The sequence below is a fragment of the Alosa alosa genome, chromosome 20 (assembly GCF_017589495.1).
Source record: "Alosa alosa isolate M-15738 ecotype Scorff River chromosome 20, AALO_Geno_1.1, whole genome shotgun sequence".
In the NCBI taxonomy this organism is placed as follows: domain Eukaryota; kingdom Metazoa; phylum Chordata; class Actinopteri; order Clupeiformes; family Clupeidae; genus Alosa; species Alosa alosa.
Window position 1 is genome coordinate 14,562,135 of NC_063208.1, and position 26,744 is coordinate 14,588,878.

Below are 26,744 nucleotides of genomic sequence, written 5' to 3' on the forward strand. Positions count from 1 at the left end.
TGTGTCCGTATGCACGAGCACAGACAGGGTCTCTCTAACTACGTGCCTCACAAATTAAACTGCTGAACACCTCGGAACAAAAAGTTTAACAAATGACCTGAGAAAAAAGAAAGTAAAAATGAAAGAAATGATGAGCTGCTATCTCCCAAAGGATCACTCCTGCACTGGAGTGAGCAGGCTTTTCCGGCCATTAGCTTTGCAGACTCTACCATCCTCAGCGTAGCCTTTTAAAGTCAAGCATTATAAATAAACGATGAGCCGTTTCAGACCTATTCCCGCATTAATTGCACCCCATATTTAATTCAAGTCTAAGATCGTCTGAGTAGACTGAGCCAAAGATGATTTAAAAAATAAAATAAAAATAAAATATCATAAAGTAAGGAGGGGAAGAAAAAACTATAAATTGGGAGAGAATCTGGGCTCTGACACTTAGGTGAGGGGGGCATCGCTAATGTAGAGCTTGGAAGCTTCCACCAGTGAGGAGTGTGGGGAGGAGGATATTATCTTTTCATTGTGGGCCAGATCCATGGAGCAGAGGGAGGAGAGTGAGAGTAAGAGAGACGGAGGGAGGAGAGGAAGAGAAAGAGAAAGAGAGAGAGAGAGAGAGGGAGATGTAGAGCAGAAAAAAAGTGAAAGTTACGCCGCAGCGCAGTTCAGGACTTATGTAAATAAGCCTTTCACTCGACACATGATTATGCGCGTGTGGAACACTCTCTGGGGCTTGGTGTGCAAATAAGCTTCACTTATAATTTAATTGTTTAATTGTTGAGTGTGAGAAAGAGAGAGAGAGAGCAAGCTCGAGATAGGAAAGAGTGAGAGAAAAAAAGTCCCATCTGTTCACGCCGCAACCTACCCAGTGCAACTCTCATGCTCTCTTCCCACCCTGCCATGCGCCATGCAAATAGCTCTGTGCCTCCCCATACAGAACACACTGCAATGGAATGAATGAAGGGTGCATGAATAAAGATTTGCAGAGAGAGAGAGAGAGAGAGAGAGAGGAATGGAGAGTGTTTTAGGCAGATGGAGACAGAGATAATGTGAGCGTTTTAAAGACAATGAGATAGAAACAGCATAGCTGTGCTTGTGTGTGTGTGTGTGTGTGTGTGTGTGTGTGTACGGCCAAATTCTCTGCTTCCCAACTTCTAGAGCGAGAGCGACTTTTAGAAAACGACGAGGCCTAAGAAGCCAGACTCTCCTGGCCGCATGTCCCTCCCTCCTCAGGCTGCCATTTCCAATCACTCATATCCTGGCAAATAATTGATAAGTGCGACCTTCTCCGTCAGGAGGCCAAAGCAGACGGCCAAGCGATTAAGGCGGGGTACCGGGACATATGAGGCCTTCCGACACAGATCTCTCACCTCTCACTGAAAGGCCAGGACTCGAGGAGGTGGTGGTGGTGGGGGTGTTGGGGGGAGAGGAGAGGTGTAGAGAGAGGTGCATGAATAAAAGATGGAGCATTTTATTTAAAGGAAAGTTCCTCATTAAGCCAGTGTGTGTAGGGAGGAAAGCAGAGTGAGTGGCAGTGACTTGAATCTAATGCTCCGTCTGTCTGTCTGTCTGTCTGCCTTCCTGTCTGCCCACCTGTCTGTCCGTCTGTCTTCCTGCCTGCCTGCCTGTTTGTCCGCCTGTCTGTCTGTCTGTCTGTCTGTCTGCCTGCCTGCCTGCCTGTGGAAGTGGATGGAACTGGACTGAGTGGGATAGGGTGAGATTGTTCAGCCACTGAGGGGAGATCAGAGTCTTTGATGTGGTATGGTGCAGGGGGAGATGGATGTGGGGCATAGGGGGTAAAAGGGTAGAAGGGAGGGAAAGAGAGAGGGATGATGACAGATTGAAAATGAAGAGATGGAAACACCTACGGAAAGATGGACCGAGCGATGGAGTGGGGCTGGAGGAAGGTGAAGACAGAACAATGTGGGGAAAAGAGAGAGAGGGAAAGAGAGCAAGAGAGAGAGAGAGAGAGGGGGAGCAAGACAAGACAGAATAAAAATGAAGAGATAGAAACACTGATGGAACACAAGGTAGAGAGCAATGGAGTGAGGGGCTAGAAGACAGTGGAAAAAGAGAGATGTGAGGGAAGAGAAGAGAAGAGAGGAGAGGTGGTGAAAGAGAGGGAGAGATACAAATGAGGGAGAATGGGACAACACAAGACACAATGAAATGGAGAGACAGAAAGATGGAGAGATGAATCAAGGCTAAGAAAATGAAAACAATGAGAGCAATGGAGAGGATTAAATCAGGAGGGGGTGGGGGCAGAAGAGATAGCTGGACTTAAACTCTTGGGGGGGAAAAGACAACATAAATGCTGAAAAGAGAGATAGACATCTGTAAAAGACCTATGTGAATATGTGTGTGTGTGTGTGTGTGTGTGTGTGTGTGTGTGTGTGCGTGTGTGTGTGTGCTTGCGCTCTAAAGGACTTTTAGATTTGTTCTCTCTCCACCTCCAGGGACAAATCTCTCTTCACCTGCGTTGCTCCCCTTGGACTAACCAGCTGCTCAATCTCCACCACCCCGCAGGGCTCTCCCACCGTTACGACCACACCGCAGCCCCCTACGTCTCACTCACTCACTCCACTCACTGCGTCACAGCTAAGGAGAGCTGAAGCTTGCCAGGCCACGCTCCAAGGTTAGGATAAAACCAAGAGCCCAGTTCAGGTTTCAAATCTCTGGCATCAAGCCCGTCGTATTGATCTGCTAGAAGCTTCCGCTTGCACGCCGGCAGGTGAACCGTGGGCCAGTCGATGTGAGATCATAAGTCTGAGATGGCTTAGTCAGCGTTAATTGCCTCTGGGTAGTCTCCTGTGCCTTGGGTGGGTTTTTGATATTCTACGTCGCGCACAGCTGGTGCTGCCCCTTTAGATACCTGCACTAAATTCTTAGATCACCTTCTGCACTGTCTGGCTTTTTACCGTAATCAGTACATTAACAAAAATGAACGCCTGCCCTTAAGAGTCTTATTTATGGTTCCAATATGACCACAACTACAGGACCTGTATATTTCTTAGGCACTTACAGTGTTCAAAGACTTTTGTGAAGTGAAGAGACAAACTCTTCAACAATACACTATAACCATACAACGGCAGTTGCAAGGACTGCCTTATATAGCCTTACACAGAAAGATGAGGCTGTGAAAAGCACTGAGCTATAGTCAACAAAGCGCTAGCTCAATACTAAGCTTTTATCATCATCTGCCATCATCTTCTACCAAGAGCAGGAACAATACAGCGACACAGATGTTCAAGATCACAAACAGTGTAAAGAAAATATGTCAAACACATTCAGTTTTCCAGAGAGCACACACACATACACACACAAAGGATTTTTAAACAGCACACACACGCACACTGCACACCACACACACACACAGCATTTATAACAACAACACACACACGCATACTGTACACACACACAATTCACAATTTATGCACACAGACAACACACACACACACACACACACTGTACCTTCAAAAGGACATCCACATACACATTGTGCTGGGACATGATCTCCTTGATGTCCCACTTGACCCCAGCCATGAGGAGCAGCATCTGCTCGTAGTCGATGGCTCTGGCCGCAACAATCCAGTAGATGGGCTTCCGCAGCTCGCTGGCCGTGGACACAGTCTGTCGTGCCGTCGGGGAGAGACGCAAAACAGAGGACATGTCTGGTCAGTTCTCAAGAACCTCTCAGTTCAGGGTTCCACCAGCTGAACAACAGGTGTAACGCGTCTCTATTTTCATTTTTTGGTAACACTTTATAATAACTACACACAATTCATCATTTATTAAGCTTTTGTTACTTATTAGTTAATGGTTTGTTCATCATTAGTAATTTATTTTTCATACTTAATTTATCATCAGTAAAGCATTTGTTCACACAGTTATAAATGGTTTGTTCATAGTAAATAAGCCTATATCTGAAATATGTTAATATATTATTATGAATACTTAATAAATGATGCAATAATATGTTTTTGATGAAGTAATATTTTCCATTAACAACAGTTGTTACATACTGTACACATGCACTAATAATTAGTTAGGATGAGGATACATATTTTATAAACCTCTTCCTAATACTATAATTCATGATTAACTCAGGAGTTACAAGTGGTTAGTTAATGATATTTTGTGAGCTCATCTAAAGTGAGGACGTTTTATGCCTTGCAACACATTTACAAATGAGTTATAAAGTTTACATTTGCATTTATTCATTTAGCAGACACTTTCACTCAAAGCGACTTACACGTGTCAATGAAATTAAAGGGCAAAGCCACATTGGTGGACGCCAGGGCTTGAACCCCCAACTTTACGGTTTTCTGCATGCTCCCTATCCACTACACTACCTCTGTCCAGTGGTATTACAACAGTCAATTCAAAAATATAATAGAGATATGCGTGTTTACTATGAACAAACCATTTTTAACTGTGTGTAAACATGATTTACAGATGAGAATTAATGTAGGAATAATGCTTTACAAACAAAGAGTACAGCATTTAATAATAGTTTACAGATGTTTAATACTACATGCTTAACAGTGTGTAGTAGAAGAAAACAGAAACTCTTGCATAGTTGTAGGTGTTTCTTTTTGGGCCAAGGTAGTGTAGTGGATAAGGTGCTGGACTAGCATGCAGTAGCCTGAAAAGTTGGGGGTTCGATTCCCGGCTTTCACTGTTGTGTCAATCGATTTAATTAACATTTGTATGTCGCTTGTCTGCTAAATGAATGAGTGTGAATGTAATCTTTACAACTCATTTGAAAATGTGTTGCAAGGCATAGAAAGTCCTCACTTTAGATAAACTCACAAAATATCATTAATTAACCACTTGTAACTCCTGAGTTAATCATGAATTATAGTATTAAGAAGTGGTTTATAAAATATGTATCCTCACCCTAACTAATCATTAGTGCATGTGTATGTAACAACTGTTAAATAATGGAAATATTACTTCATCAACAACATATTATTGCATACTTTATTAAGTATTAACAATAATTGATAAACATATTTTAGATATAGGCTTATTTACTATGAACAAACCATTTATAACTGTGTGTACAAATACTTTATTTATGAGAATTAACATAGTAGCAATGCTTTACAAATGATGAACAAAGCATTTTGTAATAGTTTTCAACTGGTTTATAATGTGAAAATCATTTCATTTATAAGCGGTTGTTTCATTATTAATTAAGTATAAATCATGTACTTACAAACATATTTTTTTAAGGCTTATTTACTATGAACAAACCATGTATAACTGTGTGAACAAATGCTTTACTGATGATAAATTATGTATGAACAAGAAATTACTAATAATGAACAAATCATTACCTAATACTGTAAGTAACAAAGGCTTAATAAATGATGAATTGTGTGTAGTTATTATATAAAGTGTTACCAATTTTTTTTTATTTACTTTTTTGTTTTGTTTTGAAGTTTGAGGAGAGAGAGAGAGAGAGAGAGAGAGAGAGAGAGAGAGAGAGGGGGTTTGGGAAGAGGGTGCACAATGGTGAACAAATATTAAATCACGTGTCCCACTCAATCTGACAGCACCAAAGATGTGGAAGAGCAGAGGGGTGGGGCAGGAAAAGGGTAGTGGGGGTGACACAATGGGGCCAAGGCTGAAAATACTTTGGAAGGTTTTGGGGAGGAGCACGGCATGACGGAAAGCCAACTCTCTCTCTCTTTCTATCTATGTGTCTATGTGTGTATGTTGTTTGTGTGTGTGTGTGTGTGTGTGTGTGTGTGTGTGTGTGTATGAGAGAACAGGATGTGTGTGTGTGTGTGTGTGTGTGTATATGAGAGAACAGGATGTGTGTGTGTAAAAGTTTGTGCATGCTCATGTGTTTGTGTGCTTGTGCACGTTTGTGGGCTTGGCCCAGTTGATAACTGTGAGCCGTATGCTTCAGGTGACAGACAAAGTAGAGTGTTCTGTTCTGTTCTGTTGTTTTTAAGATGGTAGAAATCAGCCTTTGAAGCTCGGGGGTCTAGTCACGACTGGTGGGTGGTGAAAACATGAAAGATGATGTAGACAAGCAGGGAAAAGGGCACATCCAGAAATAGTGTGTGTGTGTGTGTGTGTGTGTGTGTGTGTGTGTGTGTGTGTGTGTGTGTGTGTGTGTGTGTGTGTGTGGAGGAGGGGAGGTCGTCTAACCTGCGAGTAGAACTGCTGCAAGAAGGGCTTTTTGGCTGAAGGCATCATGGCGTCAAGGTGCGACTGCAGGAAGTCAAACTGTTCCGCCAGAAACACTCTGCGTGAAAGAAACACATCATGCCCTTGACTTTTATCTGGAACTCGACTGACACAAAAGATGATTCACTGCCAGTAAGTGTTCCTCTCCTTGTCCAAACAGACACCTTTCCTTTGCTTCATGAACACATTTTCAAGCGGGGGGCATTCTTGGCTGTGAGATCTACTAGAAGGGGTTAAATCGGGCATTATCTCTCATTTTATCCAGTAGGTAGGTAATGCTGCCCTGCCAGGATATCTTAAGGTAGGTAGTAGGTACGGTAGAGTTTATGGATGGCTTTAACTAAAGAGCCATACATATCTCCAGCAGCAAAACAGATAATTCATATGTAGTGGGGAAAAACTTTACATAATATTATGATATTAATATATCAAATATGAATAATGGTGTATTCAAGACAACTCAAATCCTACACTTGGCCCTTTCAAAAATTATTCTGCTAAAGAGAGCAAAAATCTGGCTTCATCTCTCATTTCTTGCAGAAGGTAAGGGGAATCTAACCACGGCAGGGGTGTAGCTTGTACACGGTCTCAACTAAGAAGCAAATCTCCGGAGGCAACATAGGTAATTTCCTATCCACTGGAAATAATTCAGTATACCAAACCATCATGCAGCCATTACAATCATTTCCCAGGACAAGCAGCTGCCCTCGGCATTAAAGCAGGAGGCCTATGCTAATTAAGGCAATAGAGCTTAACATGACATTATGGACTTGCTGGTGCATGTTTGCTGATGTGAGGGACTTTTTTGTTTGTTTGGGGTTTCAGAAAGTTAATCACGTTGATTTTCCCCCGCTGTTAGTTGCACAAAATCCAATTCTTATCCAAACTCCTGCCAAGGTATACAGATGAGGGTGAAAAGAGCCATGAAGGAAAAAAACAAAACAAAATCAATAGGCCTTCTGAAAAAACAAACAAAGGCCAGACCCTGGCCGATTACAACTTCTTTAAAAGGGCCAATCAATGCTCAAACTTTCTTAGCTGTCAAGACCTCAATAATTGTGCACATTTAAGGAACACGATCAGGGCAACAAGCTCAACAAGTTCAGCGGGCTAATATTACATCTGAAAGCCGGTGTCTGTTAGCCTGGCTAACGTCAGACATCATCTCATTGAGATGGGGTCTGGGAACTAGACATTCATTTTCTCGTATTCTCGGGTAACGTCACTTCTGTTGACATTCAAACAAAACAGTGAGCTAGCTCGCTACTCACTCACCCTCCCTCCCATGTGATTGAAACTCTCCTAAACGCGCATCTCGTCGGTGATTGGCTGGATCAGTTTGTTATGTTTTTATGGTCCAGGCTGTACCAAGTTGTTTTTTGCTGTTTTTGGAGCTTGGCTGTCTACAAAGACAGTGATATAATTATGCTTACAACTGCAACTGAACATACACATCGACTTGAGTTGATTTGAACAGAGTAGGGATGACAGAGTACAGAAGACACAACCAATGAGCAATAGAAGCATGGAGAAAATGGAGGAAGATGATCTTGCTATATGATAACTTGATAGCTCTGTGTGTGTGTGTGTGTGAGAGTGTGTATGTGTGTGTGTGTGTGTGTGTGTGTGTGTTGAACTTGCATCACACCCTCCCCACAGGCATTGCACAGGGGGTTGCCAATAAGACAGTAAGACAATACAGAACTGAAAAATCAGCCACCGCTGCAGTGTGCAAATGACAGGAGTTGACACAAAGGCCCTTCCCAGTCATTAAGAATTCATTAACTTGAAAACAGATGCAGTCCGTTCAGTAACTCAGAAACACACACACACACACGACACACACACACGACAGGCGACACGCACACACGCATCATGGAGGGAGTGACAGTGGTAATGAAAGCAGCAAAATAAATGGACTTAAATGGGGAATCGGAGAGTTATCACTGGGCAACAGAGGATGAGTTTGAATCAGAATCTCTTCCCATTCATATGTCCAGGGAGTCACTGCAAGACCACCCTTCGGCTCAATCCAGATAAGCTGCCTGTCGCTAATGCATTCTGTTTTGGCTTCCTCACAGACACACATTATCATCATTGTGTTTTAAATAGACATGCATTTAAGAGGGAATTGAGGCCAGAGAAACAGACTGGCGGAGGAGGAAGATGGGAGGCCGGGAGGAGGACTGTTTATTTACTGTCGGAAATGGACCTCAGCACAAGCCAAGAGTAATTGGACTAGTTTATCAGGTTACTCTTTATCTATTTATTTACTTAGTAAATTTTGTTTTGTACACAAACAAAACATAGTGGATATGCTTAAAAATACCCTCCCCCCATTCCTTGTTTTAGCTCAAGCAGCAGTAAATTGTCACCTTTCCTGAGGGCATTATCGATTGCCATGGGCAGAGAGCGAGCTTTCGGGAAGGATAAACCGTGGGGATGAACTGGGGTGTCATGAGGGGTCAAGGACCTAAGTGATTCAGACCTGTGTCCAGGCTTTGGCAGGGGGAGCTAATCAGGAGCCTTTTAGCTGTTGGAATGGCTCTGTTTGGAGCATGAGTGTGTGTGTGTGTGTGTAGGGGGCGGGAGAAATATATATATATATATATATATATATATATATATATATATATATATATATATATATATATATAACACCGTTTTCAATGCAATTAAGTCGGAGCAGAGCTGTGCCGTACACTATTCCCTGCAGCTACAACACTCCCTTGCAGAGGATAAAAAAAGGGAAAAAACATCAATTAAGTTATTTTTGGCCCCCTCCACCCCCCTTTCCGCTGGCCACAGTTGCTCTTCTGCTATCGTTGTCCTCTCCTTCCCCCCATCAAAGAAAAAAAAACCCTTCTATGTCCCTCTCTCATTCTCTTCTCTGAGCCATCTCGCTGCTGGACTGGCAAGGCGAGGCTGACCAAACCATCTGGCGACAGGCAGAGAAGGTATCTCTGAGGCTTGGGAAAGAGCGAGGTGGGGGGGCTTCCAACGCACTTCATCGATAGCCAAGACCTCCATCCTCAGCTCCTACGCGTGCCTGAGGCGGCCGCGAGGCAAGCGCTTGCCAATCGTACTTTGTTAGTCCAAAACAGAATGGAATTCGAAATGAGTGTGATTAGAATGGGAGTATAAGTATAAGTGTGTGAGTGTATTTGTATAAGTGTGTGAGATTGGGTGTGTAGTGACATAAAAAAAAAGAAGTGATTTCAAAAAGTTTGGAGACGTGTTGGGAGGCGACGTCTACAGACTTCAGAGAAGGGCCGAGGCACGAGATGAAGAGGGCTGATTAAATAACGCGGACGTAGTCAGAGACCTTCAGCGCAGGGCAGCGATGTGTGGGGCAAGGGGACAAACAGACAAATCCAGACAGGACACTTTAGTTAAAGAGCCTCAGGAGTATCCACGCTTGCCTTATATGGGCAACGCTGGGCGCCTGTCAAGTTTCCGTCTTGTGAGTCCACTGCTGTGGCGGTCCCTTTTATGTTGATTTGTTTTTCAATCTGTTTCTTTCAGGACAGATGGACGTACACCATTTGATTCCTTGGTGGAAGGAGATAATATTCCTCTTCATCTTTTTTTTATCTGTGGGATTCATGGTGGATGAAGTGATGGTGGTTCGAGGTAGTGAGGGGGTTGCGCTTTGATCGTAATGAGATTTTGCCTCAGAGTTCCTCTTGAGATTGAGAGGAGGGAATCAAAATCCAATAGGGACATAGCACCAGGCAGGAGGAGGAGAGCTAAAGACAGAAGAATGGAGTCAGAGGAGCACGAGAGGAGAGAATAGAGCAGTGGTTGGCATTAACAGAGACAGAGATGGACAAAACCAGGCAGAGGAGAGAAGAGAAGAGAAGAGAAGAGAAGAGAAGAGGAGAGGAGAGGAGAGGAGAGGAGAGAAGAGGAGAGAAGAGGAGAGGTGAGAAGGGGGGAGAGGAGAGGAGAAGAGAGGATGAAGTAGATGGTGAAGAACAATCAGAATGAGTATGAGGGCCAGGTAGGTGGATACAGCAACTCAGAACATGAAATTGTACTTCAGGTCAACCAGATGTGGTACAGCCCAAAATATCCAAAATACACAAAATGTGGCAGGTGGATATGGCTACTCACAGGGACTCGGTGGCCACCACTCTCTGGGCGAGGCCGTAGAGCGTTCCACTGGAGGTCAGCACCACCATCTGGCTCAGGTGGGGGCTGGGAACCTTCTCCCGGCGTTCCTCAGGGGGACCATGGGGACCCATGCTCTCCCCGCTGGGCTCCTGAGTGGACACACACACACACACACACACACAGTTAAGTATTAAGAATGCTGAATGCTATTACTGCCAACACCTTTATGGGTGAATGGGTGTAAATATACATGTAAGTGTGTGGTATGTTTCTCTTCACAGTGAATTTTCACCAAAAAGGCTGTTTATCTAGTGTTGTTGCTTAAAACAGACGACAATTCAATCTGTCCTCCTTTATGTCACAGAGCAAAGTTCTTTTTTGTATGCCACACACACACACGTAAACAAATCCTGACAGATCACCATCATATCCCCAGAGATGAAAGCCTACAAACAAACATGGATGAGATTCTATTCATTGCTTTATTGACACAGCTTTCCATGGTCTATTTTAGAGCTGGGATTCGTAACACTGGGTCTGAGTCTACAAGGGTATTCTTTTGACTTTTGAAAAATATTGGAATAAATGTGCATGAAGGCGGGAAAAAAAGAAAAGAAAAAGACAGGAATAATCTCAAAGGCAGAGAAAATGGGATTACATCATTCCCTCCCCAATCTCTGCTCCCGTCATCTTCCATCTAGCTGTCTGAAGAAAGGTGAAGTCTTTGTTGCTTAGTTTGAGGCTCACTAAGACGCACAATAACACCCAGCATTTACATTCACTGCATCTAGCAGCAGCTGCATATGATGTACTGTAGACTTCACCCTCAAAGCCTTAATGATTTCAAACACCTTGTTTACTATAAAAAAGAACATGCAAGCATGGTAAACAACATGCAAACAGCATCCTGTTCCGCTCAAGTAACATTAAACGCTAGGTTTGAAGAGTTTCATTTAGAGGGATCTGCCGATACACACATTAAGGTCATAAGGTCAGAGCGGCAAAAATACTGAACTTGTGTGTGACTAAGACGCTTTTTTGTAAGCTCTAATTGACCCTACATAACATCGTGGAGATGAAAAGACAAACGGATTTATGACACATCCAAAAAATGACTTGATGACATTTTTGGAGAGTTTGTCAGGGATTAAAATGCCATGTGTAGCAATGACAAGCTTGTCACACTTTTCAGAAATGCCAAGGCGCATAGACAAAAAATGAACGGAACCATTCCATAGGACTTGAATGGAGAGAAGTGAGGTCCATTTGATTTGAACCAGTTTTCAGTTGGGCATCATTTGCATTGTACAGCCTCAGCTCAGTTTGGTGACAGATGCAACAGACTGAAGCATGATGACTTCTCTGGTAGCGACATCCAGAAAATTATGACTTACATCAGAATGTGCAGAGTGCCATGTGTTTGAGTGCAGCTTTTGGTAGGTATCCTGTTTAGACATAGTACCAATGTAACAAAACATCACTGAATATTTTTTTCCTAATGCTTTCCTCTATGGCTCTTACCTATGGGCTTTCCCCCAGATTCCCTACGAGTTGACAAGCGTTTCAACCTTTTCAGGAATGCCGAAGCATTTCTCAATTGAGCAGCACAGCAGAGTAGGCCTCTTATCACGTTCTTATCTTGGGCCATGTCCAGCTTTGGCTATGTTCTTCATTTCAATGTTATTTCTGCTTAAATAACCAAAACGAAAATCAAATGTATTCCCCACCAGAACATGTATGTGAAGCCTGGGAAATGCTTGTGAACAGGGCACCACAAAAAGACCCTCATCCAGCCACTAACACACAGGCCAGGAGGGACAAAATCAATACCAATCTCCCAGGTAATGAACCAACGTGATATCATTACATTAGCTCCCCTCCCCACACACCAAGCCAATCTCCGCTGAAACCTAGCCCATCAGACACACTACTGGCAGAGCCATGTTTAGCACCCCCAACCAGTGTGAAAATAACCTTATCACACGCTACTACTCCGGTGGGAACAGAGTATAAAATGAGTAACAAACAAAAGGGAATTGAAAAGAAAGACCATGTTCAAGTGCAGACAACAAAACACTGGTCTCTCTCCATACAACCAAACTCATTGTCATTATAGCTTACCTAAGAGAAATATAACTTCTGGGTCAGTCCCCATATAGCAGCATTAGCAGCAGTATTATTTGTTGCTACAAGAATGTCATCCATCGCCCCTAACTTAAATTACAACAGTCTTTAAAACAGAATCATACATTTTCAGGCACAGGAACGACACAAGCGAGGCTCATGCTTATTGATCAGGTGAGAGGGAGCAACTGAGAAGGTCGCCATGGCGGCCAAACGTTGCAGGAATTTAACAAGCTGTGATAGCAATAATTTTACGGTTAAAATAATAATAATTTAATTTCTAGACTAGTTTCCGTTATCCATGTGGCCCTTCTTGGTTTAAAACAAAGACACCCTCCCCTCCCCCAATGAAATGCTAATGTAGTGGTTCAAGGGCTATCAGGTACACAGGACAAAGGATGTTACCTTGATATAATGTATCCATGTGTCATGAAATGTAAATATATTCATGTTTGGTATCATTGTGATAGTCTCAGTACATATATAAGATATCTCTCCTCATGCTATTCAGATAGGTGTGAAGTGGGTGTGAGTAGGTGTGTCTGATGCCAAGTGGAGAACCAACCAAGTGGGCTTGTTTTGGCGCCAAATTCTTCCTTTGTTTAAAGCATTCAAAAGTAACTAAACTGCAATGTTTGTCAGACTTGGACTTAGACTAAGACTAGAAGGATGTAGAACGGAAGAGAGGGAAAGGTTGGCTACAGGCCAACCTAGGCCTTCCAGGCCTGGGCTAGGCCTACATATACCATAGACCATTTTTTGTACCCTCTCTGCTATTCTGTAACAGAATAAACTTGATTCCTGAGTTTTTCCTGAAGTTTGCCAGTCTGAAGATTAATATTAAGTAATTATTCTCCACAATTACTTTCAGCTGCAAGGATAGCTAGGAAGGAGGATTTGTATGCATAATGCATCCCATTCCCTATAGAAGGGAAAAAGGACAAATATAATAAGCCTTGATTTAGTAGTCATCATTAAGATATGTAAACTTATACGGTTATACAGTTTATAAGCTGTAACAACCTTAATGGTGTCAGTAGTAAACAATGAATTACCCAGCTTCGAGATACCAACACATTTTCCTTAAGTAGGATCTTATTTCAGGTCAATAGGAGACAACAACAAACTAAGTGGTCACAGACATAATGGTTCCCATGGGAGAGTGCTGTGTTAAATAAAGATTTACTCCCTACGTCCTGACTATGGCAAGGTGGTCTGGCCATATCCTGTGCAATCCATTGAGGAAAACCTAGGATCTGGTTTGCACAACATAAACATGATTGAGGTGCAGGACTTATGGAAACTGTCCAGAAAATCCATTAAGTCTTTTTCTTCAATGTGGTCCAAATGTAAATGATTAAAGTAGACTCGGAAAATAACAGTGATTTACGATTCTCTCCTACTTAACCACTTGACAATGGTCCTTTTATTCCCCAACAGAACGTAGATATTGATTCCGGTAACACGAGGTTAACAAGAGGTTGACCAGAGGTTTGCATTTAGTTTTTGCAAGAAAATTCTGTTACATCTAAAATACACTATCAATCTTTCATTGGCTATAATAGCTACATTTCCAATGTACTGAGAGGGTTCATGAACTTGACCCCTTTATAGCGCCCTCTATATTTATTGACACCCCAAGTAAAGTTAACTTAAAACAGGTATGAAAAAAATCATCTTTTGGTGATTTGTCTTAATCTCAGAATGAAAACAATGAGGAAAAATCCAATCTTGAAGGGAAGCAAATCCTGAGTAAAAAATAATGTCTCATAAAGAAATTAATATTTTTTTTAACAAAAGTACATGTGCCACAATTATTGGCACCCCCTAGAAAATCTTATAAACAAAATGTAACAGAAGCCTTTTTCCATTAAATTTAATTTTCCATTCAACTTATTTAAGCTGATCAGAGTGTCTGTGCATTTTCAGCTGTAAAGAAGTGCAAGTCTGATGTCTGAGTCAGAGCATAAAGCTTGAGATGTCACTGTTTCTGAAACTCATTAGCTACAGTGTGCAGATTTATATATATATATATATATATATATATATATATATATATATATATATATATATATATATATATATTTTTTTTTTTTTTTTTTTTTTTTTTGAGAAATCTTCAGTAATAGCAGGGAGCCATGCGTAATACAGAGCAAAATCAGTCGGTCAAAATGGCATATTTATTAGATACACTGCATAAAAAACATTTGTAATATATATATATATACATACCAGTTTCCCCTACAAATATCACATACTGTTTCCCAATTCACTCTAGTAATGCCCTCAGGAAGTCAACTTGAAAAAGCTCCATGGAAAAAGAAAATGCTGTAGGGCACATGAAATTTTAATGCAATGTTTACTAAATGGATAACATACAGCAGAACATGAAATTATATCAAACCCTGGCTAATTCCGGCACCTCTCGTTAAACATTAATGAATTTATATGAGTCATCGTGAGCTTTGGCATTCAGATTGATTTTCTCATCTATTTGTCTTACACATATAGGGGAGATATACAATCATGGAAATTGGATTAAAAGGCCTTATGACACATTAGCAGGCAGATTAACGTCACCTCAAGGGATCCTCACATGCTGAGATCGCAGCACTGTCACTGAATCACCAGCACCTCCACCACTACCTCGGATCACTGTTCATAGAGGTCAATGCTACGTGAGCATTTTAAACGTGTAAGGACGGATGAGCCGCTGATGAGCCCTGAGCTTGATGTCATGATGAAGACCGTATGTCTGCGTCTGAAGGTTAAGGTGGCCACAAGGGCCGACTCAGCAGGGTGAGAGCTGTCCTCCTACATCATTCAGAATTAAGTCTCACATGTTACCATCCGGTGCTTCTGGCAGCAGATCTTGGTCAAACTTTAACTTTACATGCAGGGTGTGTTATTTGTATGTCGTGGGTCGAGTATTTGACATGGCTTCTTTTTGAATTGGGTTGGCATTTTAATCACATAAATTCTTGGGTTAAAAAATGTTTTTTATGTTCCCGAAGCTAATGGCACTTGAAAGCAACACCCACCAAAAAAGAAGCTGAACTTTCCATTACTCAAAGAGAGTGTAGCGAAGGATTTGCAGGAAATAAAAAATCATCACAGCAAATGGATTTAACCACACACTGCAAGATCAAAACAGCACTTGTATATCCCTACTGCACTGACAAGTGTCTTCAGCAACAGGAAAAGGAGGAGTCAGATTAATCACCATTTCTTCTGACATGTAAAGCACTGGAAATACACTGAGGAAACAGTGCAATACTACCCTGACAAATGAGAAATTAGTCAGTGGTACCAAGAACAAGTAAAAAAAGAAAATATCGGCAACCGATGAAGCAGATGAAATGTTGCCTAACCTCAAAGGCGTATCAACTTCGAATTCAGACCTTGCAAAATACTCAGAGGAAAATGCTTAGTACATAGTGATAAACAAGCTAGATTAAAAATACAATTTTGACATCAGGTTACCTCAGGGAAACTAGTATTGACTCAGATGTGTTGAATGAGATAAATAATGAAATTAGCATTTTACTGTTGCCTACGAAACACTCTCCTTGAAATATACATAGTTTGTCAACATTCAACACCGGCTATTGAGTGCTTTGTCAATATTTATGCTAGGCATAATCCTTTTATTCTCATGCATGCTAATATAAGACTGTTTCTAATTGAAATGCCCCCCAGTTTAAAACGCCATTCATAATTATGCAAAAGCCACAAAAGTTGCCTTCAGCGTGACTGACATGAAAAAGCAGCCATTTTCCAAAGTTGGGATTTGGAACACATTCACAAACTTGGAAAATTACATAGACAAATAAAAAAGGAGGTTAGAATAAAACTATAAAAAAGGCGCGCTTGACAGACATAGCCAATGTGTTGCCAGATGGGTAGCCTTTCGTCGCATGAGACGCTAAAGATTTCTCTCCTCCGTCAAGAAAAAGAAGAGAAAAAAGAAACTGGCCATGGCAGGGGCACAAGCTCTACAATTTAGCAAGAGACTCTGCAAACACAACACAATTGAGTGAATCACTGCACAGACAACATGGAAAGACAACATTTGGCACTCCCAAAATCAGGGGGGAAGTAGAGCCAATGTCAGGGATGACGTGCACAATCATGCCAGAGGACCCATTCCGCAAAAGTTTGTTTATAGCTTGCACTTTTGATAAGACTAGCCCTTTTCAAATGTTTGGGCACATAGTGCCTTTTTGGCAAGAAAAATCTCCAAGGAGAACTAGATCATGATCACAAAATTATTTACAATGCCAACTGAGAAATCTTACAGTCAACTTTATACCTGTAATGAACAACAACACCACCAACACAATGACTAATTTAATAGATCCAGCATCAAGAGGCATCAGAGAGTCCAGCCTCACTAGAAACTCATTTTCCTAAAGATTTTAGGGATTCATTAAAAGCATAAATACTCATTTGGAAACCAGGGTCATGCTAGCAAAACCTCTTCCCAAGTTCTGCCTCATATCAAATCATTTAAAGAACACATAATTCTAAAATGTCATGACGCACGAGCCCCATTTGTTAACATTAATTTTTCAAAAAGTCACAGCCACCCCCATTTTATTTTTTTGTAACCGAGAGAATGTGTCCAGCATGGTGAACGATCAATCACCATCACTGGAAATGTGAAGTGCCACACTACTCGCTGCCGCCTGGAGCCGGTGAGCAGAGTGAAACACCAAAAGCAGCAACCACCCACCATGGCAGCCCCAGAGAAGATTCAATATGGATTCTCTCTCAATGGCAACACCTCTCTAAAAACAAAACTGTGGCACAAACAAATTAAAATAAATAAAGGAAACAAACAAAGTGGGAAATAGCAAATGTATTACTTCCACAAATCTACCTGAAACTTAGACATCATTACTGTACTACCAGCTCATGGCTCAGGTGTACACATTTAAAAAAAAATGCTGGGATGTGCATAATGACCTCTTCTAACTCAAGTGCTCACATGTAGCGTGTTTCCATCCAACTCATGCGAATTAGTGATGCGCATCCGTGGTAATGCGCATAAATAAAATGTGCATTAGTCAGCGTTTCCAACACCTATTGATTCTAAGTATTTTGGGACACTTTGCCTATGTTGAGTGAAATGGACGCCCTCCTCTCTGCAGTCGGAATAGCCTAGGCCCTATAGGCCTAATTCATTCCTTCGTTTTGAAAATAATTTAATATCGATTAGATGGAGAAGGCGGAGAATGTTTATATTGCGCAATCGGGTGTTGGCAGCTTCCCATCGCCGGAGACCGCCATACACTTGGGAATGACCAAGGTCTCGGCAGTTTTTTTGTCAAATTTGGCACTTCACTGTACAGCTTCATTTCTATCATTTCACGAGGGCTCGGGCTGGGGCTGGGGCTGTCACAGCTTTCGCTGTAAAGACATTAGGCCTTTTAATATTGTAAATGGCGAGGGGTTTGAAAAGCTGGCGCAAGAACTAATTAATGTCGGGGCTGCGTATGGGAGGGTTCCCGCAATTGTTTGACATTGTTTGGATATAAAAAGCTAAATATATCGTTATATGTCGGTAAAAGAAGTACACGTTGGCTTTCTCTGCTCTACCATAGCCACCCTCTCACACAGCACTGCGCGCAGGACCAGAGAGAGGATAAGCGGAGATTTGGCAGCACTAAATCACGGTTAAAATGCAAGATGTTTGATTATCATCTCTGACCTCAACAATAAAGACTTCCTGTATGTTTGCTTGCATAAAATTATTACACGGACTTTGCAACAACACGCCAACAAACACGGGTATGCAGTGGCTATTCAAAATTACATGGAAAGTACACTATGTGCAATAAACTGACGCTTTGAATAGCCCAGGCTACATTGGACGTGAGACTTTGAATAAACAAACTACATTTCCAACTGCAAGGTCCCAAGTTGAAACAAGCGATAGGCTAATGGTCCCGAATTTAATGTTTCAGAAGACAACAAGTGGCAGACAGAGCAATGTCACTTACCAAACACTGCTTTTGAGTCACATCGTTGCAAATGTCAAACGATCACAAAATGGCTTGTCTTCACTATCAGGAAAGTTATGCAATAAGCTAGGCTTAACTCAAAGGCCTTAACTCAAAACATTTGTTATGCCATTCTGATCTGTAGAAATCACATGCAGTCATGCCTAAATTCTGCTTACTGCACATTAATTATAGGCTAATATATTATAATATTCAGTATACATTATTGAATGCTTAGCTGTGATGATGTTTTTCCCTATCATCCTATTGTTAAAGCAGGCATACCTGCGGGCATGTAATCGGGCTACAGGTTTTCTACAGGAATGGCATGTTTGAACGGGCACTGCACTAGTTGTATAAACTTGTGATGTGTGCCGATCTAGTTGTTGGCGAAAACTTTAGCGTCAGCAAAACAACTGTGCACCGATGTGTGTATTCGGTTTGTTTTATTCTACGGAAACAAGCAAGAGAACACATCAAGTTGCCTAATGTTATAGGGAAGCGCCAGAGATTGCTGAGATTCTCTGAAGGTTACGTCATATGATGCGAATAAACCGTTTCCATCAACTTTATTCACATTATACCTTATGCACAATGAGAGTTAATGTGCATTTCACGTGTTTCCAACCGGGATTTCTTATTCGAATAGAAATAAGAATGCGCATTAGGAAGTTGGACGGAAACACGCTAATGGTCAGAAGCACGCATTTGTGTGGCAATGATGTGAGAGGTGGTTCTATTGCAGTTTCAGTCCATTAAAAAATGGAAACAGAAATCAACACTAACTCTACTGAGAAATATATGAACCCTCTGCCTCTCCATCACAATGACACCAGTCTGTCGAAAAACAGGTATGAAAGGAGTTTTGGATTCTTCATAGCCATTGACTGCATTCATAGCAAAAAGTCATATCAAGCACTCCAAAATCAATAGCTAATCTGAGGCAATGCTATTTTTTCTCATCGCAACTTTGAGGCTGTTATTTCTTTTCCTTACTTTTTTTTTGTAAAGCAGTGTCATTCCGCATTGGGTATTTGAAGCTTATTAAAAATGAAATCAGATAACGCCTGCAAAAAAATGTGCTAGAAATAGGCTTTATTCTCTGTGGATGGGGAACAGTGAGTTTTAATCTAGTGAGAGGTAGAAGATCTGAAAAAGGCCAAAAGAAAAGATGTGGAGAAAAAAAAAGATGGTCTAATCCACAGTGTAAAATGACTTTTGATTATGTGGCCCTCAGACTCAACAGAACCATGGTAGCTTAGATGCAATGCATATTATTTGTTCCCTCAAGAACCGAATGCTTGCATAACCAATTGTTTTACATTGGTCTCTAAAAGCATGCACATGTTTAACCCATTTACTCCTAAAATGCCTGCTAAAATCACCTATAGAATCCTTTGGCATTCTAGACTAAATAACCTTATTTCCTGAGAGTTTTCTGAAAACATACTAAAAATTGTCAACGTCTACCAAAATTTAATATCTAAGCCTCTGTAGCACCTAGAAACATGAAATAAAAAGCATGCTGTGCTACGCAGCATCCAGCGGGATATTCTGTTGCGCTATGCAGCATCAGGCTGGAGATAGAATGTTGCGTCATGCAGCATCCAGCGCGAATGGGTTAAGGAAGCTTATGCAAATCATTAATCTCTCACTGCTTCATTATTATCCCTTATGCATTGACACCACTTACAAAGCACTCATCAGAATCAAATTGTCTCCATCAACAAACCAAGTCAACTCAGCTAAAACATAATGGTGCTAATACCATCAAATATGCTAAGTCAATGAGTGATTAAGGCTTATGAAGCAAATTCCAATGAACCGTCCTATAAAAAGACCTCACTAATCAAGTAAGACAACAAATTATCCATGTGTCTTTCAGTTTAGACATGACAGAAAATGTGCTAAGGGAATACAACCTGGGAATATCAAGATGATAACCATCAGCATTTGACCTATTTTCTAATATGAGGTGCCTTCACACAATAATAGCCTGTCTCCACAGGGAACTTGAGCCCAGAAAAAGCCTTCTGGCCAACCAGCTGAGACACACTGCTGTTTCCTGACATGCCATCACGAGCCAGGCGTTGGACTGTAGCTCCGGCCAAATTCTCCCCAGCCATTTCCTCAGCCCATTTGCCTGAATTAAGTCCAACTTCTGACATCTTCCCAGTGCCTGTCCGTGGAGCCAGCTTCCTAATGTTTCCATTAATTTCTCTCCCAATTATCCCATTCTAGCCTTTCTATCCCCTCCACTATTTAACCCCTTTTTTTTGTTTCTTTTTTGGCCAAACAGCCCCTCAACCAGCTCCACACACAAGCGCACAAAAGAACCATTTTACTCCATGTCCTCCTCGCTCTCCTCTGACACAGTCTGTTCTTTGGACATCATTAGGGCAGCGCGTTGGTACATTGTCACACAAATTAACTCGCTGTCTTTGTGTAGGTTTGTGTGGTTGCCGCGGACCTTCTCCCACCGCCACCGAGCCCGAGGTGAGCCAGGGCACCAGATCCCACCAAGGGGCTCCCATGGCGTTCGTCTGGGCCATCAGCATTGTTTAGCCCCGGGGCCCAACCCACTGGCCTACTAATTGTTGTGTTAACTGAAACCCGCTAAAGTGCGGGTGGCATTGTTGCCCACACTGGAGACGAGGACGAGTCCCATTACTCTAATTGTTACGACAGCCGTTTTGACCTCGTGATTAAAAATACATGGCCTTGAGTGATTGCGGTCCAAAGGATCTCTGGGTGTACAGGAGATCAAACGGGGGCAAATCATCGAAGCCAAGTGATGATTGGCCAGAGGAGGCTGATGGCCAGAAACCTTTAAATAAGTCCTACAAGGCGTTTACATAAAGTCACTGAAACCATGTCTACAGCTTGAAAAACGACTGGAAACAGGGGTTCAAGAAGGTCAGCATTGTTATTTTTTATTTTGAGCTGCTGCAGTGAAACAAATGGTTTGTTGACAATGTGCATTCATCCACCAGTAATAATAAATCTATTAAAAGGGACTAACACTAAACCACCTGGCTCTGGCTTTACACAACATTTTCACCGTAACCATGGAAAAATATTCACACTAAAAAAAAAATGTAAGTCATATCTTTTGAAGATGCAAGACCTTCTCCTTCATTCTCCAGACATACAGTATGAGAGAGTCTGCACCTAATGTTCCGAACACCAACATCAAAGAACAGGAGCTTATCCATCTCTGCTTAATGACCAGAAATTAAGCTCTGGAGTTTGCTCACAGAAACAAAACTTATCTCAACCCCCACCACCAAGGGAAAAGGAAAGGACAAGGAGATAAAGGACTCAGCTTTCTGAGCAGAGTGCAAATAGGCGAGGAGTTTGAGGTTAATGCCAACACACACAAACACTGTCTGTCAGCCCACAAATGATCAAAGTGTCCGCAAAATAAACCAAGGACTTCGTGTTCTTCTGCAGCTAAGAAAATGGAGCCTAATGAGATCATACATAAGGCCTGCAATGCATCCTTCTAATGTGAAGGATGAGACACCATTTTGATGACAAGGGACGCTTGAGACCCACTGTATGCTGTTGGGGCTCATCAAATCTCTATCGCTCAGCAATATTGAAGTTTATTGCTTCTCCCCACCTCAACAATCCTACTGACGACCCTTCAGGGATGTTTCATTCTGGCTCTGTTCGGGACCAAATGTTCTCATATGTGCGGCAGCACTCTGTTATTTTCGTGTCATGGTTAGGATCCAAACACATTGTGAACAGAGCTTATTCACACATGTTGCCTCCTGGTTGCAGCTGCAATCTAATGCGTAGTTCTTTCCAAAAGTACACTCCGGCATCGTCTGGACAAACGCCTGCTCCAAGAACGTTAAGTAACGCTTATCCCATCACTGAGCATTATGGAAAAGCGCTGGCAGTAACGGCGTTCGTCTCATCATGCCTTGGTATATTCTGGGTTTGGCTGACTGGTGTTGAAGTCTTTTTCTCTGAGGGCCAGTAAGGCCCATAAGAGAGTGATTAAGCAACATGTCAGTCAAAGGCACTGGGGAGTGTAAAGGGAGTTGCCTTGGGCAAACACCTGAGGATCTCATGTGTTGGAGCCTGATGTCACTCTGTGGCTTCGGTCAAAGGCAAACAAGAAAGAAAGAAAAAAAGAGCCAGCTTTCTTTCCATTTATCGACAGAACAGAAACAAAAATGAAATCATATAAAACAGAAAATGAGATATGAAACAGAAAATGAGGTATAAAAAAGAAAAGAACAGGAATACAAACAGATCTTTCTGAAAGGTCCTGTCTTGGCATTAGTGAAAGGGTGGCACTCGCTTCAGTAAGCTTCCAATGTCCTCTGGAGTGGTATGACTGGGGTTGATCCGATGAGTCAACACACACAATGGGCTCAACAGGAAATGTCAAAAAGTTTGATTTAATGAAATGCACAGTGCACACGTGTCAAAAATAATCTTAAGAAACCTTGCATTGACCCAGGAAAAAATTAGCACCCTGCCTCTTCAGATTAATCAGTCCGACCACACATCAAAAACATGCACACAAATGAGCAAAGCATGGCTTTAATTCTTAAGAAAATGCTGTCGCTGCCATGCACTGTTCATGCTTTTGTTTTGCTAAAGCTTTTATTCAGGGTATTGAATCCACTGCAACTGCCCTAGATTTTGTTTAGCATACATTTTTATAAATAAAATTTGCTAGCAGATGCTTTTTTAACGAAGTATACTTTGAGTACAGGTATGGGATTATATATTATAATATACACGTTTGACCGATGAGTGTACTCCCAGGACAACATACTCATGCGCTTGGCATTGTCAACATACACTGCTGTATCAGTTGAGCTACAGCAAGACTTCGGTCTTCAAATCACAGAGAGGGTCTTTCACTTCCTCCAGATTGCTGATTGCATAGCCGAGAAGAGTGGACGAGAGAGCTGGTTCAATTACCATCAGTCATTCCTAAAATCCAGCTTCCTCGTCTTCTGCTAATACTCTGAAATCGCTTGTCATTACGCTTATGTCGAAAATAATTAGAGTCTTCATTTTGCATTTGTGTGACACCAGGAGCCAAATCACAGCTTCTTCACAGGCTGCTCACCCCTCCCCAAATCTGACCAATCATCTCAATAAAATTTGTGTCGTATCGCCTGGAGAGATTTCACTCAAACACCCACAAAAAGGCAGACAGACTTCCTGACCAATCATCAACACAATCCATGTAAAAATCGCCTGGAGCTCAGTTACACACAGTAAAACACACACACACACACACACACTTCTTCTCGCCCAAAATGGAAGACTTTATTCTGAAAGTCATATGAAAAAGAGATTGAAATCAGCCAAAATCAAACTGCATTTGGCCACAGCCAGAGGTGTTTTGTCACCTTCTCCCCCTTGGAGTCACGGAAGTCGGCCAATCAAAGCGCGTGTGTTAACGAGAACACTCGCTCTCAACGGGATGCACAAGTCGCGGCAACCGTTCGTCTGGATGGTAAGACTATCTACCAGTTCATTCCCAGGACACGCATGACAAACTGTCAAACCCGTGGACCGTGCATCACGGGGGACCCATGCGTCGCTCTCCCGTCTCTCGTCTCTCTCTGTGAATGCATATTTACAGAGTTATTTTTAGAGTATGCAAACACATGGATGCTGCTATCCATACTGCTCGCCCTCCCACACAGCTGTTTTGAAACATTATCCGTCAGATGGACGCGGCGCAAATTGAATCTGTGTCGGATTATATCACACTGCAACCCAAATTTAAAAAAAACGACCCCCTACACGTTGGCATTATTTAAACATTAAAACAGCTGATTGAGAGGCAAGCTCCTTTGGTTACATATCCTGATGGGCCACATATCCAATAAGAGAGACAAACAGAGAGGCAGAAAGAACATGAAAGAGAGAGAGAGGAAAAAAAGGTAAGAGGTAGGATAACGGAGTGAGATTAAACACAGAGAAACCGAAAGAGAGAGAGAGAGAGAGAGAGAGAGAGAGAGAGAGACAGAGAGAGACACACAAACAGAAAGCAGGGACCGATTCTTCACCTCCCAGCTTGAGTGAGGATTGCAGTGCCAAGGCATAATGTGGGAGACTTTAACCCAACCACATGCTTGAGGTTAACCGCCAACACACATGGCTCCCAGGCTGTATGGCCAGCCAGGCTCGTGGGCACAGGCCTCCCTGGCTATGCCCAGTGGACAGGAAAAAAAAACATCAGTGACCACCAGTCTGAATTCTAGTGGGTCACTGATCTGTCTACAACCCAAAAAGCTTCTCAGCCTCTCTTTTACCCCTTGACTCTCTCCTAAAAATTCACATGAACCTGTATGTGTTCCCTAGAGAATAAACATTTTCCCATCTGATTAGATCCTGAGTTGACTTACATTTGCAATCAAACTGGGCTTTGAGTCTGCCAAAGGAACCCATGGCTTGGTCACGGTTTTCTCCGCTGGGCAAGCGATGGATGATGGCTGGTTTATCACGTCTGCCAAACCTTCAACAAAGCAATTTCACAGTTGACTTCCAGTGTCCATCCACCAAAAAGCGAGAGATCAGGCTGTCACCACAGTGTGGCGAACAGTGCAGAATCAGTGTTAAGATACTGACCAGTTGGATCTTCCTAGATTTAAAATAGTACCTGACTTTCGTACAAGACTTGTACACATTTTGGGTTACTGCTGGATCACTCAGTTGAGTCATGTTTTGACTGATTCGCTGAGGTGCTAATTTACAAGTAAGAGCGACAAAAAATGCTTTTTGCTTAGATCAGATTGTGATCAAATCAGAAGTATTTGACAGTGTTCTCCTTTTTGCCTCTGCATGGGCAGACAATGGCAGTCTCAGTAGCACACCAAACAAATTTTTGACACAACGACATAACTCCATTTTAAAATCCTAAAAGCAACTGTTGCATCACTGCGCCTGTGTGTCTGGGAAAACGTCTTTTTTTCAACACATCTAGTCTCTCTCTTGCTGACACAAAGATCCACTAATACCAGCACACACACCATTTTCAAGGCGCCCCATCAGGCTAACAGTTTTGCTACAGATTAAGTCACTCGGCAAGAGGCTCAACGAATACCAGATTCTAAACACGGATGATTCTCTGCATGGCCGTGGCAGGGAACAGCATGACAATAAATGGCAAAAGATGGAGAACTTCACCGAAAGCAATTGGTAGATAAGGTTTAGTGTTACGAATACAATAGTTAATTATTCAGAGTGCCTTTCTTTCTACCAAAGCAGCCTGTGGACTCAGGCAGCTATGGCAAATCAGAGATTCTCTCCCCTCCTGCCAGGATGTCAGCAGGAATAAACTAAACGTGTAATCCAGCCAACAGCTAGATGTGAGGCACGGCTGACAGTGATAAGTTCTTTTTCTCATCCCTGGGTGGAGATGGCTGTCTGGCACACAATCCCAGGCGGGAGAGCAGGCAGACATGGGCGATGACGTATATGAGATGAGCACTGCCTCCTGCCGCCACGTGACACCTGAGAGATGACTAATGTTTCTCCCCCCATGGCTTCACTGCTTCTCTTCCATTCTGCAACGTTACGAGTCAATCAGCTTACAGAGGGAAACAAAAGGCAGTTGACGGAAAGGGAAAGGAGGGGATCGGGGACTACACCACATGGGGCTTTACTTCTCCACTTAGGCAAGTGTGACAAGTAATTAAGCTCTTAAGCGCCTCACGAGAAAAGGTCGTCCCCCCTACACCAGGATGTGCCCTCGGGTGCAAAAATCGTGAATTTCATCTACATGTTTCGAAGGACTCACTTTTAAAATACATCAAGTACATTACATGGGGGAAAAAAGACTGCTCAAAGAGAAAAAAAACATAAGCCCAACAACAAGCCCATTTTTAATTCATGAACAATTCATCTCGCAGATCTGATTAATACTCCACATTGAACACGCAGTGTGCGGTTAAAAGGATAATCCGATTATCACCCGTGATTTTAAAAATAGAGACAGATACAAATAGCTACTATTTACGAGAACAAGGAGAACATTGAACAGAGGGTCTGGGTATCCAAGGAATTAAATGATTAATTAAAGTGCATTTGACAAAAATAACATTGGGGGGAAACAACCTAAAAGCTTTCTTTAATACTTCTCTCCTTCCAACACTCCAGCCAATAGCAGTTATCCCGATATAAGCCACAATCCTCGGCAGGGAAGAGGAAGCAAAGCCAACAGCGTCCAGACCCCGCTGTGCTGGCGATAAAAATTTCAACAGTTTTTAATTCACATGTCTGCAGTTTGACCACTGTTATCTCCTCCATCATCAATCGCTT

The 26,744-nt window shown here is 42.1% G+C and overlaps 1 protein-coding gene across 3 annotated transcripts in view; it reads right to left on the minus strand.

The window, feature by feature from the left end:
* vps50 (VPS50 EARP/GARPII complex subunit) overlaps positions 1-26,744 on the minus strand; it is a 137,970-nt gene that overhangs the window by 17,001 nt on the left and 94,225 nt on the right. For all 3 annotated transcript variants that reach the window (XM_048229255.1, XM_048229256.1, XM_048229254.1), the window contains 3 exons: positions 10,309-10,457; positions 6,154-6,250; positions 3,460-3,618 (listed from right to left, as the gene is read on the minus strand). In XM_048229255.1, the coding sequence (XP_048085212.1) occupies positions 3,460-3,618; positions 6,154-6,250; positions 10,309-10,457 (405 nt within the window). The remainder of the gene's footprint in view (positions 1-3,459; positions 3,619-6,153; positions 6,251-10,308; positions 10,458-26,744) is intronic.